The sequence below is a fragment of the Sander lucioperca genome, chromosome 21 (genome assembly GCF_008315115.2).
Source record: "Sander lucioperca isolate FBNREF2018 chromosome 21, SLUC_FBN_1.2, whole genome shotgun sequence".
NCBI classification, from domain to species: Eukaryota; Metazoa; Chordata; class Actinopteri; order Perciformes; family Percidae; genus Sander; species Sander lucioperca.
The window spans coordinates 19,290,555-19,307,837 of record NC_050193.1 but is presented as its reverse complement, the minus strand read 5'-3'; the positions used below and the strand labels follow the sequence as shown (position 1 = coordinate 19,307,837).

The following is a 17,283-nucleotide window of genomic DNA, read 5'->3' as shown; positions in this document are numbered from 1 at the left end:
AATTTTCAAAATAAAAGCTCACATCTGGTCCACTATGTCTTTGTGTTTTGGGTGTTTAAGTATGTAATACTGATTTAAATATGCAAGCATTTTCATTCTATTCTAAGATGGTGCCATAGTGGTTTATTTTTATGAGTTGCTCCAGTGTGTGTATTATTTAATTATGAAAGCCTGTAAGTACACCTCATGCTGCTATAATCTCACGTGAGGCTGGTATTTGCAATTATAAAGCATGTTCCCGTCTGAAATTGGGTCGGTAAGAGACGGAATTGCCAGGGCCGAATTTATATCCCAGTCCACAGAATGTGCAGAATGTGTATATCGATGGATCGAGGAGTTTTTTCAGGATTGATTTTCTTTCTTTCTATAGATGACTGCTCCGCACAGCAGAGTGCTACGTTATCGCTCCCTCCCGAGAAGTGTGTGAAGGAGGAGGACGAGCTGGACGTGGAGAAAGATGGGAGGGGTTTCTGTTTGAGGCGGAGCCATCGCGTTACGGCCGCTCCGGCAGAAAGTGACAGCGATGACGAGGAACGTGTGCGACGTTTCCTTTCAGAGGGCATCTTGGATGAAGACCCAGACGAGATGGATGCGGACTTGGAGTCGCTCAGGGGCGTGGAGAGGAAATGCCCCTACTGCCCCGATCGATTTCACAACGGCATCGGGCTCGCCAATCACGTGAGAGGCCACCTGAACCGAGTGGGCGTCAGCTACAATGTGCGGCACTTCATTTCCCCCGAGGAAGTCAAAGCGATTGAGAAGAAGTTCTCCTATCAGAAGAAAAAGAAAAAAGGTCAGTGGTCGCTAAGGGCCACACTGGAAAAAGAGAATTGCATCAAGGGCCAGACATGTATAGTTTATTGAGATGCTTTTATTTCATCGAAAAAGTAAAATATCTTTGACTCAATTATTGCATGTCTCATATAGTCATCTCACTTAAGGTCCGGACACACAGAGCCGACGATCAAACGTCGGCAGTAAAGCCAGTGTGACTGATCAGTCTCCCCAAATCGGTTAAAAGTTCCTCAGAACACCGAAGAGACGAGACGTAATACGTCTCTATAACAGCAGGCGGCGCTAATCTGTATTGTCGCACAAAAATGAAAACCGGCAGCTGATTGGACGAACGCGTCACGTGGGTCTGGTTTCTCCAGAAATTCAAAGCCAGACTGTCATGGCGGCTCGTTCAGAATACGATCTCATATTGGACTAAAATAGTTCACCGAAACGTGTTTCTGAAAACATTTGAAGAGAGAAATAGGCCGTGCAGTTGCTGAATCTGTCTTCATTTCAGATCAGCAAAGGTCAGTTTAAAAGATTTTCGTCAGATTTTGAGAGACTCTAGTCACGCTCATCCCGCTCCCCGTTTCCTGGTTAGCTCTCCACCAATCAGATGGGTCATTGAGTCTGACTGACGGCAGTGCCCGCCCCGCCGATTTATACATGTCAAATCAGCCAAAATGAAGGCCGACGGCCCCTCGGACGGACGACGGCACGGAACACACCGACCAGACTCGAGTCACCGACCTCGCCAGACTGTCAGATGGCCGACTATCGGCTCGGTGTGTAGCCGCCTTAACGCCGCCTTCACACTGGCACTTGAAATCAGCTCCGTAATACGCAATGCGCCCCCAGTGGATGTCGTACTACACCGTTGAAAGTGCCGGAAGCGAGTAGAAAAAAAGTGGTGGAGAGACTAGAATCTGTCAGTGTCCAAATGTCCATTTCTCTATGACCTCTCATCTGAGGGCTATAGACATATAAACAGAAAGGCTGCTGCTGCCCAGGACGTTGATATGTCAGGTCGGTTAAATGTGATATAGTGGTATAATATCAACTATATATATATATATATATATATATATATATATATAATGTCAGTAGTTCGATGTCTGTTGCTAACCAACTTAGCTATAGCAGGTATTGTATGCATTGTTTCTGCACGGAAGAACTTTCCTCATACTCCAAAATTAATCGATTACATGACAACATATCGTTATGATTAACGTTACGTTATTTATCAGTACCATAGCAACACTAACTTCTGCTCGGATTGTCGGACAGGAACCGTCCGTTGCCTGTCGTACGAGTTCAACTTTTTTAACGCATCCCAACAGGTTCTCACTCCCATCTCGTAAAATACGGACGCTTGGTCAGGTGATCTTTGTTGTTGTTATTGATGCTAAAAGTCTCCTTTAGCGCCATATAACGCACTTTATCTAAACGCGCTTGGTCGGGACTATTGGCGTCCCTTTTGACGCAGTTATGTTTAGGAGAAGGTCGTGGGTGGGATTACGTTTCCGTGACTCGCGAGAACTACGGGACGGTTGGGTTTAGGAAAAGAAGAAAGTGACTTTAGGAAACGTGACAAGCGGGACACGATCCCCAGTCTCCTGGTGAAAGTCCTGTGTTTGACCCATCCACCCCCCCAACCAACATCCCTACGAGGAATTTCGGCCTTTCATACTAGCTACCGTAGTCGCTCTAACAGTAGGTTTCCACACAGCGAAATTTCGTTTTGCTCTCATTGAGGTTGAATGGAGACGATATCCGCCCTGATTGGGCGAGATGAGAGCGAATCGCCGAGGGGAGCAGAACAAAGTTGACAAAAGTTTAACTTTATTCAAATGAGGACCACTCAAGAACCAATCAGGTCCGCGTGTTTGTGTTTGGAGGCGGGAGTTACAAAAAAAGTCTGACCAAGATGGCGGAGGTTATCAGAGCTGTATCATGAACATTAGTATGTCATTAAAATGTTTCTACACAAACATTGGTACTTATATCAACATGAATTGTGATTTCTATGACACAGGAACGTAGTCAGGGCACATACACTTCTAAATAGACCACTGGAGATGTTAGTTTAAACCATGGATGTATTAGGAGAACTGGATCCAGTGTTCGGCGGGAAGCTCCGTACGTTCCAATGAGAGTTGCTCAAAAGCACATAAAGCAAACATGGAGCTCGGCTCTTCCGCATTGTTGGCCCATAACGCTGGTTGGCTCACGATGGGCATGCGCACTAGCAACAATTTGTTTTTCGTTGTCGTAGCAACCGGTAGCAACATGCGCGTTCATGAGCTTCTCTGTCGTGTCTCTTACAAGTGGCGAACTCATGAACTCGCTGTTTTCATTGTCTAAAATATTCACTAACGTTAAACACTGTGTTTTCGTTGTTCCCTATCGTTTACATGCTTAGCTAAATAAACGATAGATGTATTTAGCTAGACAACCAAGGAGATTTAATAATTATGTTGTGCTACTAGCTAGCTACCTACTAACTAGCGCTAGCTAGCTGTTAGCCTGCAGTTTGGTGAACAGAGCTCATCCATGGCTTCAGCTAACGTTACAAGCTTTACAGCATACAGCCCTCGGATGGATCATAAGAGAGAACCAAGGCGATGTAATCACTATGTCTGTAGTAACGTTATGTAGGCATATAGCTAGCTATGTATAGATCTTAATACAGCCATGCTAGCTACCCCTGATGTTAGCAACTAGCTAGCTAGCCGATAGCCCGCCAGTTTGGGAAACGCTAATGACGTTACATCCACGTAGCTAACAGGCTTTACAGCAGCTACATACATCCCTGGGATGTATCATGACTTCATAAGATAATACCATGGACGTATTCATAGAACACATGGTGAATTACAACCATTAGCTATATCCATTATTACATCATGCCAAATTTAATAATTCTGGATTCGCTTCTAGTGAATGTTAAAAATTTTAAAAACGTAACGTTTTAAACAAGGACCCTTTCAGTGTTCGGGCTGGTAAGTTGATATACCCAGAAACAAATTATCCTCTGAAATATAGACGTTTCTTCGCCATGCAAAGTCTATGTGAAAAGTCTTTCTGGGCCATGGGGTGCAGTACCACCGTTATCCGCTAAGCCCATGGTGGCTTTTATGGCGCTTTTCCATTACATGGTACCTGCTCGACTCGCCTCGACTCTACTCGCCTTTTTTGGTTTTCCATTATGAAAAAAAGTCCCTGGTACCTGCTAACAGGTACTTTTTTTAGTACCTCCTCAGTCGAGGTTCCCAGCGAGCTGAGGCGAGCCGAAAAGGTGACGTGAAAGCGACAGACGGGGGTGTCCTGAACAAACCCGCTATTTTTAAACAGTTTAGCCAGCTGTGTTTTTTGTTGCTGCCTCCAGCTTCTTCTGAAACAAAATGTGTCTTCTGGCAACAACACACCTTCCACGTTCTGTGTTAGGTCACGGCAGTTTACTGTGGCGCCGCTTGTTTCAGTTCTGCGGAGGCTCCAGTCCAGGCAGAGCTTTCGCTGTATCCTACATACACACACACATGCTGGCTCGACGCACACACCAGCTGACAAATGTATACATCAGGTCACATATTACACAGGCTACGGCGAAAGCTCTGCGTGGAGCCTCCACAGAACTATAAAACAAGCTCAAGTGGTCTGATGTTTATACTTGTGCGTTGGTGTGTGCGTCGAGCCGGCATAACGACCAGCCACGCTGAGGCGGGACTAAAATCTGCAATGGAAAACGGACGCACAGTGTGCCGAGTGGCGAGTAGAGTCGAGGCGAGTCGAGCAGGTACCATGTAATGGAAAAACGCCATTAGACTCGGCGCTCTTCCTGGGGGCTTGGTTTAAACACTCAAACTTTTCAGCTAGCCGACAGGCTAATCGCTAGCATGTTCAGACATTGGATTTCATTGTAAGCCTAGCCAGGCAGCTAGGCTACTTGTGCATTTGTTTGATTACATGTTTTGTTGGCGAACATTGACGCTTGTATCAACACAGATTTCACGAGCTACAATAGCAGCGATAGCTTGCTAGCAAACTACCTGCTAGCTACCTATGTTACCTAGCTTCAACCCTCTCTGCTGGCTACCTATGCTACCTAGCTTCAACCCTCTCTGATAGCTACCTATGCTACCTAGCTTCAACCCTCTCTGCTAGCTACCTATGCTACCTAGCTTCAACCCTCTCTGCTAGCTACCTATGCTACCTAGCTTCAACCCTCTCTGCTAGCTACCTATGCTACCTAGCTTCAACCCTCTCTGCTAGCTGCCTAGCAGCCGCTGTTCTGTTGCAGTCTGGCGTGTCGTTTTTTGCGACCACGCCCCCGAGGCAATATTTCGCTGGCCGAAATTCGCTTTGTGTTTCGCTGTGTGGAAACCTACCGTTAGTGTTACGTCATTTTCAAACCCCGTGTAGCTGCTGCTCTCCCCGGTACGTTCTACAAACACGCTGAAGGACGCTTTTTTGCGTCGCTTCAGACGCTGACAGCCACTGTCCAAACGTTCGTATTTTATGAGATCGGAGTGAGAACGGGTTGTGCATCCGGATGACCAACGGACACGATTTTTTTCGCACCGCACTCGTTCGCATCGGCTCGGACCTGTTTGCGTGCAGTCTGCGATCTCCAGAAGAAATGAATGACTTCCGGTCGTTTCGCAGCCATATCTACTGTGCCAATTTGAAGGCATCGTAAACTTCCTTGTGTAATGCCAAATCAAGCAAAACTTTGATTACATTTTTTTAACAACAGCCTGTTTTCACAGCCTGAATATGAAAACTCTCTCTCTGCTTCTCTGGGAATTTCTGAGTCTCAGAGTCGGCAAATCTGCCATATTCTGCTTTGTCAGGTAATTGCAGTTTTCAAAAAAACACTTTCCTGTGTTTTTGGTTTGGCGCACAACTAGGCGGGCCAAAATTTATTGTGAACCCAAATTGATATACGAGCCGGATTTAAATCTGCAAGGGGCCGTATTTGGCGTGGAGTGGAGTTTGCCACATGTGGTCTATGGTCACAGCCCAAAATGTTGTGAACACGTTACAGCTGTCGGTCTACTAGGGCTGAAACGATTCCTCGAATAACTCGAATAATTTGATTACAAAAAATCCTCGATGCAAAATGATTTGCCTCGAAGCTTCGTTAAATCAGCGTTACCAACGTTGTGTTGCTGACGGACCGTGTTTCCACACGGATCATTATTATTGTCGCACACCAGACGCTGCTCAGTCTGCGGGCGGCACACGCCAGAGCGTAAATAGTGAGAGGCTGAGAGAAGAGACCGGCTGGAGAAAACCACAGAAAGTGTCCAAAGTTTGGAATCAGTTCAAACGTAGTTAAAACGAGAACTCTGGACAGTGTGTCTACTGAAAAACCGAACTAGCTTAGCACAATAATATCACGACGTCAATGCTTCAGCATCTCAACAGAAAACATCAAGTCTAACTTAATCATCCATTCCACGAAGCGGACCCGACAAAAGTAAATCACAGAGTTGTATGGATGATGAAACTACACCAAACACAACAACTACCAAAAACAAAGACAAGAAAATACGTAGCGGAGACCACAGTCTGATCTAAAGAGCCGACTTGTTGACTATCCCTTCGGAAAAACAGCTGATTGTTGCGCACCACTTTCTCTCACTCACTCTCTTCATGGAGAAACAGCTGATCAACGATCTACTAGCATAAGTGTAACAGAGCTCAATCTATTTTAATTTATATATTATATATACATTTATATATATTATATATATATATATATAAATTAAAATAGATTGAGTATAATTAATATTTACATATATTTACATATAGGCCTATATACAGATCAGTCTCAGCATGAAACTTGTAGTTCTGAAAGTTAAGTTGCACAACTTAAGGTCATGTTTATGTATGTTTAATGTACGCCTTAGTGTGAGGTTGATGTCATTTCAGAAAATGTTATCTTTTAAAAATTTTACAATGTAATATGGCACTTAAATGCACTTCATATGTTTAGTTTTTTGAGAGAGGATATTGTAAGCAATGTAGGCAACAAAAATTTAGCTTTTTCCGAAAATTTAACCAAACTATTGTTTATTATTGCTCTTCAATAAAAAAAAAGTATTTCTTATCCGATTAATCGATGGAATAATCAGTAGAATACTCGATTACTAAAATAATCGATAGCTGCAGCCCTACAGTCTACACTTCCTTTTTGATTGCCTGTCCTCTCCACAGTTGCCAACTTTGACCCGGACACATTCAGCGTGATGCACTGCGAGTTCTGTAGCGCCGGCTTCGACACCCGGGCCGGCCTGTCCAGCCACGCCCGCGCCCACCTCCGCGACTTTGGCATCACCAACTGGGACGTTACCATCTCGCCGATCCATATCCTGAGGGAGTTATTCTCCAGGCGGCCCGATCTGGTGATCCCCACGGCTCCACCTCGGAGCCCCTGCTCCTCGCAGGACGAGGGCGAGGAAGACGAGGAGGAGGAGGAGGAGGAGGAGGAGGAGGAGGAGGAGGAGAAGGAAGATGAGGAGGAAGGGGAGAGAATCGTCGAGGTAAAGCTAGAGGAGGAGACGAGTGAAAGGATGCCAAGCGCTGCCGTTACTGATGCTGTTACTTCGGCGTCTCCTCAACACTGCAAGCAGAAGGACGCTGAAGAAGAGAGTAACGGTAAGTTTATATTTCTCATCCTTCCCAATAATAAGTAAAAGGGGGCCTGTGTGTGTGTCAGGGGGAGTATTTTATCAGAATACAGTATAGAAAACCTGTTAGAAATATAGGAAATATTGGATAGACTAGAACAACACAATGTAATTCTGCAAAAAAATATATCACATTCATTATTAATGTTGAAGCTATCCTATAAGCCTCGGTATGGATGGCATGGTGTTCTCAACGCGTAGCAAAAAGATCATTAGTTCTCTTTGGGTGGTGTTCCCGTTTATTATAAAAGTAGAAAAAAGGGTATTTCACATAAAATAGTACTTCACCCAGTGGTGATTACTAAAGTGCTGTGGCTTATTGTTGGTGGAGAGGGTGCTCGCTCGGCTACGGTAAGAACCGTGTGTTCCCCGCCATCCACACCTTGCCCTCACTGATTGCCACACCTGTAGATATACCCAGTTCACAGTGACATACCACACCCAATGCAATACTCCCCTAAGTGGCTAAAATAAATATTAACTAAATTAACCTAACCAAAAAAAGTAGATATAAATGGCTCCTACAATTAATTTCACTTGTTTTCATTTAAAAAAAATTGTACATCCACGAGGGGGCCAATCATATTTCAGGGGGGCCGGTGCCACCCCATGCCCCCCTTCTAGCCCCACCCCTGATCCCTCCTTAAGGCTCTGATACACCAACCTGACGGCCGACCGTCGGCAGAAAAGGCAGTCGGGCTGTTCAGTCGGGTCTCTGAGGTCCAAAAAGTTCCTCAGAACACACTGAAGAGACGCCGACTTGAGCGTACGCTCTGCTCGTGCGCGAGACGTAATACGTCTCCATAACAGCAGGCGGCGCTAATCTGGATTGTCGCCCAAAAAATTAAAACCGGCAGCTGATTGGACGAACGCCTCACGTGGGTCTGGCTTCTACCGAATTTCAAAAACCGACCATAATGGCGGCTCGTTCGGAATACGATCTCGTTCACTGAAACGTGTTTCTGAAAACATTTGAAGAGAGAAATAGGCCGTGCAGTTGCTGAATCTGTCTTCATTTCAGATCAACAAAGGTCAGTTTAAAAGATTTTCGTCAGATTTTGAGAGGCGTTCGTCATGCTCGTCCCACTCGTCATTTCCGGGTTAGCTCTCCACCAATCAGATTGGTCATTGAGTCCGACTGCCCGCCTTCCGATTCAACAAGTCAAATCGGCCAAAATGAAGGCCGACGGCTCCTCCAACGGACGACGGCACGAACACACCCAACAGACTCGAGTCACCGACCTCGCCAGACTGTCAGACGGCTGATTTTCGGCTCGGTGTGTCAGTGTGTCAGTAATGCACCGTAGTTATTGTTTGTGTGGGCATGCTGTTGGTTGCTGATGTGTTTGATAGTTATTATCTGTATCTGTATCTGTAAAGGAGCTGAAAAATGTAATTTGTTTTACCATAATGTATGTATCGAAGTCATGGTATCGGTATTGCTACAGGTATCAAAAAATGTTTGAACGATACCCAGTCTTATTAGATGCTGTGTGTGTGTGTGTGTGTGTGTGTGTGTGTGTGTGTGTGTGTGTGTGTGTGTGCGTGTGTGTGTTTGTGAGCATGGATGGATTATGAGACAATGGGCCCCAATCTACTTTAAGTCGTTTTGCATCCCTTTTTGGTAATTTTGCATCCCTGTAGTCATTTTGTGTCTCTGTGTAGTCATTGTGTGTCTCTGTGTAGTCATTGTGTGTCTCTGTGTAGTCATTGTGTGTAGGTTTGTGGTCATTTAGCATCTCTTTGTGATTGTTTTGGATCTATTTTTGGTCATTTTGCATCGTGTGGTCATTTTGCATCTCGCTAGTCGTTTTGTGTAGGTTTGAGGTCATTTAGCGTCTCTTTTTTGATCGTTTTTTTTTACGATTAGGACCTCTGACCCCTTGGGCCCCTGGACCTGTGACCGGTAGGCCCGCCCGTCCAGTAGTCCATCCATGTGTGTGAGACAGACAGAGAGAATGAGATTAAATTTAAAAAAATAAAATGTAACATGTGAAGTGTTTGAATCAGGATGGTGGCTCTTGAAGAAAATCAGCCTTGAGAGAGAGAGAGAGAGAGAGAGAGACTGTGTGAGTGTGAGAGAGACAGAGAGAAAGTGTGTGTGTGAGAGAGAGACAGAAAGAGAGAGAGAGTGTGTGTGTGTGTGAGAGAGAGACAGAAAGAGAGAGTGTGTGTGAGAGAGAGAGAGAGAGAGAGAGAGAGAGAGAGAGACCCTGATGCCCGCGGTTGATGTGGCACTCTCTCGGTGCATTCATCCTAACCCTCCGCCTCCACTCGATTGGTCACGCCTTAGCTTAGCGGTGCATATGGGGGCAAAATGGCTGCTTCCACCTCCCCGTAGACCCAAACAATAGCGGACGAACTGCCTGGGCTTCAGCTGCCGGGGAGTCCGGTGCACTGCGGTTGGGGACCGGTGAGTACCGCGCGCCCCCTCGGATCACACGGCGCCGCGCCGCGTCTCTCCGTCACAGCAGACTACAGCCGTTAAAAGTCTCCATCATGTGAGACTATGTGAAGAAAAGCAGTGCCGCGCGCAGCCGTGCAGGTAGCAGCCCATGACATGTCAGAAAGCGTAAAGACGCTCATTGGGTTCGTCTCGGTTGTTCTCGTTTTTAAACGCGCATAAACCAAACTATTGATTGTTTCTGAGCCGTGTGTGTCGTTAACAGTTGTGAATGTGTGTGTGGGCTTTCTCTCTCATTGTGCACGTCTGCCTGGATGACGTCCAGTATTTCCAATGCTGCAGCCTGCAGATCTCTAAAATTACCTACAGTTGCCCAATCTTCGCCATTTTACTTTTGCTTTGATTTTTTTTTTTTTTTTTTTTTTTTTTTTGATAGAGCAGGCGAGGACACGCTGTGCTTTCAAGTGCACGCATGTGTGCACGTTTTTGTAGTTTTAAAATAAGCGTGAGATTGCTAGCTGTAACTTTGTGCACTGAAAGCGAGCACACAGCCAGAGTAATGTTATTCCAACTTACCCGGATCAACGAAGTAGCCCATATAATCGAAGTATCACCTTAAGTGTGTGTGTGTGTGTGTGTGTGTGTGTGTGTGTGTGTGTGTGTGTTTTCTCTCTTCCTTCACTCTTTATTTTCTCTCCTCCGGTGCATTTAACTTCCTCTCTTCTGTCCCCTTTTTCATACATTATATGTTTTTTTTTATTTACTATATCCTACCTATCGTTGAATTATTCTAAGGGAACCCAAAATGCGAATCATTTCTGGGTTTCCATCCACATTTGCATGTTTTTTTAACTTATGTCTCCTAAATGCATCATTGTTGTTGTTGTTTTTACACACGTGCTAAATAAATACATGAAATCAAATAGAAATCTCTTTTATTGGGGAGTATCTGCTTGCTTAGTGTCACTCAGACTGAAGGGATACAAAGTGGAGTTCTCGGTTGTTTCCTATTTTTTCCCCCCATCTTCTATTTTTCCATTTCTTTTGTGTATAAATGCCCTGCTGATTATGCATTGTCTTCATTATAACAGCTGGTGTTATAACGCTGCGCTGCGAGGTGTCACATCGCTCTTTTTACAGTCAGGAGATGAAGTGACAAGCGCAGAGCCGCCCAGCCAGACAGAAAGCATTGTCTGTCTGTCTCTCTCTCTCTCTGATTTACTGATTTGTCGCAGAAAATGGCACTTTTGTCCCAGGAATGCCTCACTCACTCACTGCTGCGGGGGGAAACCAAGACTGCCATGTTTGTTTCATACAGTAGTGCAGTCACCTATAGGACTCCTGTTCTTTACAGGGATCCATTCATGGAATTGAAATGTTATAATGCATTGTTATTACAAAGGACTGTTGATTGTATGAGCGCACATCTTTCTGCTCTCAGCCCTGCATCTTTTTATTTATTCTCAATGCACTCAGAGATTAATTTATATGCTTTTCAAAGGCTGAGTTATTTTAGAAGCATATGGATATATAAATCAGATTATCGCTGCAACTAGGGATTGTTTTCATTGTCGATTTATTTTCTGGATTAATCGATTAGTTGTTTTGTCTAAACTTAGCACAAAAAGTAAGGACATTTGTGTTTGGTAGATTATTTCTCTGTGGTAACAATGCTTTTTGGGAATAAATGTTATACTGTTGGAAAGCCTGTTTAGTTCCCTTACAAATGGTGCCCCATTGATAACACCCACTGCTGTGGGATGGCGTCCCATTCTTCAACCAGCAGTCCTGACCTCAACCCCGTTGAACACTTGTGGGATCAGCTGTTGGTGCCAGAGTGACCGACACGACCACGTTGGCTGACTTACGACCAATGCTGGTTGAAGAATGGGAGACCATCCCACAGCAGTGTGACCAGGCTGGTGACCAGCATGAGGAGGAGGAGCCAGGCTGTTGTGGCTGTGTATGGTTCTTCCTCACGCTACTGAGGCTACTGTTTGTGAAATGAATAAATTATTAAATTGCCAATATGTCTTGTTTCTTCAAACTTCAATCATCCAATCCACCAAACACCAAACATGTCAATGGTAGAATAAGCTGTTTGGCATTGGCAGAGAAGATTTTGCAAATTGTTCATGGGCGCAACCCCCATACTCAGCGCTGCTGCTCATCCCACAAATGCATGTTTCTTACAAATGGGGCACCATTTGAAAGGGAACTAAACAGGCTTTCCAACAGTATAACATTTATTGCCAAAAAGCATTGTTACCACAGAGAAATAATCTACCAAACACAAATTTCCTTACTTTTTGTGCTAATGTTATAAAATGTCAGAAAATGGAGAAAATGAGAATGCGTTGAACATGAATGTGTGCTCCAAATTTAATGTGGATCCATCCCATGTTTGTAGAGACCTTTCTCTCAGAATCACCCATTTTAATGCGCTGCTGGAGCTAGAGGAGAAGTCAGGAGATCACCATCCTTAGTCTCTACAAAACTGCACGGCAATTGATCCAATAGTTGATGAGATAGTTCAGTCTGGACCGAAGTTGCAGACCAAGCAATCAGACATGTAGGGCTGCTGCAACTAACGATTTATTTCATTGTCCATTAATCTGTTGATTATGTTCTGGATGAATGGATTAGTAGTTTGGTCTCTAAAATGTCAGAAAATGGTGAAAAATGTGGATCAGTTTCCCAAAAAACCCAAGATGACGTCCTCAAATGTCTCGTTATGTCCACAACTCAAAGATATATTTTTTTTGAGCATTTTTGGGCATTTATTTTTGACAGGACAGATGAAGACATGAAAGGAGAGAGAGGGGGGAATGACATGCAGCAAAGGGCCGCAGGGTGGAGTCGAACCCGCTCCCGCTGCGTCGAGGAGTTAACCTCTATATATGGGCGCACGCTGTACCAACTGAGCTATCTGGGCGCCCTGTTTACTGTCCCAGAGGAGAGAAGAAACTAAAAAATATTCACCTTTAACAAGCTGTAGTCAGAGTTTCAACTGTGTCAAGTTTTACTTGATGAGGACGTCATCTTGGGCTTTTTGGGAAACATTTTCTGACATTTTATAGACTAAACTACTTGATTAATCGAGAACAAAATCGACAGATTAATCGACAGTGGAAATAGTTACAGTGGCACTCATACGTTTATGAACCCATGCTGAAGTTGACTAAAAAGAGGAATAAAAAAAATCATAGAGAGATTGGCATGGTGTTATTTCAGTTAGCCTAACAGCTGGTTTGATTTGCATTGAGAGATGATTTTACCCCATGCCAATCTCTAGGTATGGTGAAGGGTATGTGATGATGTGGGGTATGGTGAAGGGTATGTGATGATGTGGGGGTATGGTGAAGGGTATGTGATGATGTGGGGGTATGGTGAAGGGTATGTGATGATGTGGGGGTATGGTGAAGGGTATGTGATGATGTGGGGGTATGGTGAAGGGTATGTGATGATGTGGGGGTATGGTGAAGGGTATGTGATGATGTGGGGACCAAGGGAACTTTATCAGGATGCATAGTATCCTGGATCCATGTAATAACTGGCCTTTCAAAATAAAAGTCTGCCTGCCTCTATGGGAATTTAACATAGGGGTGTACTGACTTATGCCCCCTGTATTTTAAGGAAGAACATTTATTTATTTACGATACATTATTCATTCACAAAGAAAATTGGTGTCCTTAAAGGTCGGATTTTTCCTCATTTTTTTAATTAAGGCATTAAGATCAATTTCCTAAAGATGATTTTTTATTCCTCTTTTTAGTCAACTTTAGCATGGGTTCATAAACTTAAGAGCAGCATTGTAGTTGCTTAGTTGGTTGCAGCTGTAATTCCTCCACTTATCTGGATATTGTCTGTAATGTTTTAGGCGAGGAGGAGGAAGAGGATGAGGAGCAGCTACAGCTTACAGCTCCGGATGCTCTGAGCTCGGGGGAAACCGACGGCCGGTCAGACGGCCTCTCTCCTGGAGAGGATGCAGACTCCAAGGGTGAGCGAGAGAGAGACTGGAACTGTACCCTGAGTGTTGACAGCCAGGGGAATGGATTTGCTACAGCAGAGCCTCATCAAAGCTGCCAGTGGTGGGGGGGATTATGAAACTGACCGTATAGGTCTGCGGCCCTACATCAGAGTTGGGTTGTCTCCCGGGGAAATCCTCTGAGGTAGACGAGTGTGTTTAAGAGCTAATGAGAGCACCTCTAACACTTGGCTAGTGTTCTTGCAGACTGGGGGAGGATGTAGACAGGAAGGGTAAGTGAGTTGACATGACCTCTGGGACGTCTGCGGCCTCGAAAAAAAAACCTGAGCCACCTGCTGTTGCTTTGCAAACTTTGTGTCCGTGCACTTGTCGTCCTCCCGGGCCCAAACCAAAAAAATCCACACTTTTTCTGACATGTTTGTCCATTTTTACGACACTTTTGGTGCTTTCTTTCAATGTTTTTGGTGCTATTTTTTGTTGCGGTTTTACACTTCCTTTCTCTACCATGTATGAACACCACTAACACCAACTTATTACTAGTTTTACACTTATTTTTGGAATTCATGGTCAATAATAATCCTCATTTATAGGAAATTATACCTAATCATTGAGTTAAAAAAGCAGAAATTATGAATTATTTAGACTAATATTAAAGGAAGGATAATCCCAGACTGGTATATGTCAACGTTCAGCAAGGATACCTTTCAATTTCTTTTTCAAATGCTAAAAAATGTAACAAAATACTCATATTCAATACTAATTCAATGACATTAGAGATCCGATCTTTTGTTGTACTTGTGAAGCGCGATGTGTGGAATCATCCATCCATGTTATTTTTGGTTAATTAAAAGTAGGAAGTTAAAAAGAAAGCCATATTTCTGATATAGACATTTAGAAAATGGGTCAAATTTGACCCAAAGACAACACAAGGGTTATAAACTAATTTTGCTACGTTTACGCCTCGCGTCCACGTTGTTCCGGCGTTTCCGAGCCCCTAAAACTTTAACTTAACTTTAACTTTAACATTTGGAGACTCTGCTGCCCTCATTCTGGTCTGAAGACTCCGAGGTTGTTTTGTAGTCGCAAACGGAGACATTTGGAGACGAGGACGCAGTCAGTCAGTCTTATCAGTTAGGTAGCTTACAGACCTTTCAGTTATAGGTCTGTCTGCCTGTCTGCCTGTCTGTCAGTCAGTCTTATCAGTTAGGTAGCTTACAGACCTTTCAGTAACAGGTCTGTCTGTCTGCCTGTCTGACTGTCTGTCTGTCTGTCTGTCTTATCAGTTAGGTAGCTTCCAGACCTTTCAGTAACAGTTCTGTCTGTTTGTCTGTCTGTCAGTCTTATCAGTTAGGTAGCTTACAGACCTTTCAGTAACAGGTCTGTCTGTCTGTCTGTCTGTCTGTCTGTCTGTCTGTCTGTCTGTCTGTCAGCTTCCAGACCTTTCAGTAACAGTTCTGTCTGTCTGCCTGCCTGTCTGTCTGTCTCCAACATAATAAAATTTTTAACTCATACATCCAGGATTTTTAACCACAAAGTAATGTCATCCAATCAGCTTCCTGTTTACACCGACACGCACATGCCCAGTGTGTGCCAACGGTCATGTGATATGTGATGTCAGACGTGTTCATACGGACCGAGATTAGTTCTGCTACTGGAGCTAAAACTCTTGTGTGGACAGAGATCGCTTCTGTCTCAAAATTGTGCTTAAAAAATGAAAACGTAGCAGCGTAGATGCAGCCTGTCTCTCTGCCAGAAAGTGAACATATTTCCGGGAAGCTTTCTATGTATGTATTGTATGTACTGTTTTATTTCCCAACTTAACGATCTAAACACTGAGCTGATATCTAGTGTGGGCAGATATCGTTTTTGTCTGAAAACGCCGTTTAAAAATGAAAACGTAGGAGTGTGGATGTAGCCTGAGATAATGAAAGAAAACAGGATGTGCGTGTTAACGCTGAGACCTTAATGAAAATGTGTAAGACGAGGCTTCTTTATCAATCGATCAATTAATCAAACGTTATTTATAGAGCACTTTTCATACATGTAAAATTACAGTTAAAAGCAATTGCCGTCCCACCCCCCATCACATAAATGCATCCCCAGACACCCACAGACACACACCCCCTCTCTCATACACACAATAAAACTAACACGTAGCTGAGCACGGAAAAGCTAGGAAGTTAAAAAGGTGGGTCTTGCGCCTTCTCTTAAAAAATCTGAACATTGTCCGCAGCCCTGAGGTGCTCCGGCATAGGGTAAGAAACATTACATTACCTGTCATTTAGCTTTTATCCAAAGCAACTTACAATTGCTATATATCATAGGTTGCACACCTCTGGAGCAACTAGGGGTTAAGTGCCTTGCTCAGGGACACATTGGCCCAATCCCAAAGTCTGGACTCACAGACTCACAGACTTTGGTGCGCGTTCTTGCGAAATTCGTAAGGGCTTAGGGTTGTCCCAATGTCGAATTTCAAAGAGCGTGATGGTTTGAGTACACACTTACTGAGCCCTTTCCGTGAGTCTGCATCGATGCAGACTTCACCAAAGGGAATTACCCACAGTTCATAGCGTTGTGATGTTTACCGCGGAGACCGTAGGAAAATCTGGAAATTACAAATGTAAACAACAGCACGCCACACGACCACGGAGCACAGACCAGCCTGTCGTCCAGCTCGTAAAACAAGAGGTTGAAAACGTGGAATCAGGCAGCCGTCTCCTGGGCCTTGGCCGTGTGGAAAGCTACAAACTTAAAATGAAAATTCCCAAACCGGCAAGTGTCAGCAACATCTTTGTTATTAATCGCCAAGGTAACGTGATCTTGTGAAGTGCTGTCCCAATCCCATTGCTACCTATCTGAGCCCATGTGGCCTCACACACTCACTCACTCAGCACCTGGGATCAGTTAAGTCCTCAGTCCTCAGGGCTCACTTTGGGATTGGGCCATTGGTTGATGTATCGTAGTGGGAATCGAACCCAGCTCTCCCACACCAAAGGCATGGTCATATCCACCGCGCCATCACCACCAAGCAGTGTATAATGTCTCACCAGCTGTTCTTGCCTCTGTTGCAGTCCACGACTTGAAGTGCGAGGTGTGTGGAGCTCAGTTTGAGACCAGACGGGGACTGTCCAGCCACGCCCGCTCCCACTTGCGCCAGCTGGGCGTCAGCGTTTCAGAGAGCAGCGGGGCACCCATCGACCTCCTATACCAACTTGCCAAGGAGCGCAACGCGGACAGCCAGATCGGCTCGTCTCTTCCGCAGCCCCTTCCAGCCGAGAGCCCCTCGCCATCAGTTCCTCGGAAAGATGAGGCATTAGGAGACATGGACTTAGACGAGAAACCCCTCCCTCTCTCAGTCCTGGCCAAAGCAGCCAAAGCAGTGCCACCCTCCTCCTCGCCTACGCCTCCTCGTGGCGCCT

The 17,283-nt window shown here is 44.7% G+C and overlaps 1 protein-coding gene across 5 annotated transcripts in view; it reads left to right on the top strand.

The window, feature by feature from the left end:
• Positions 1-17,283, top strand: part of si:ch211-194b1.1 (protein Wiz) — a 62,580-nt gene that overhangs the window by 18,394 nt on the left and 26,903 nt on the right. For 3 of the 5 annotated variants that reach the window (XM_035996523.1, XM_035996521.1, XM_035996525.1), the window contains 4 exons: positions 371-793; positions 7,000-7,440; positions 13,757-13,876; positions 16,936-17,283. The exon at positions 16,936-17,283 is cut by the window's right edge and continues 210 nt beyond it. In XM_035996523.1, the coding sequence (XP_035852416.1) occupies positions 371-793; positions 7,000-7,440; positions 13,757-13,876; positions 16,936-17,283 (1,332 nt within the window). The remainder of the gene's footprint in view (positions 1-370; positions 794-6,999; positions 7,441-13,756; positions 13,877-16,935) is intronic. The other 2 variants (XM_035996522.1, XM_035996524.1) reach the window with 2 other exon arrangements.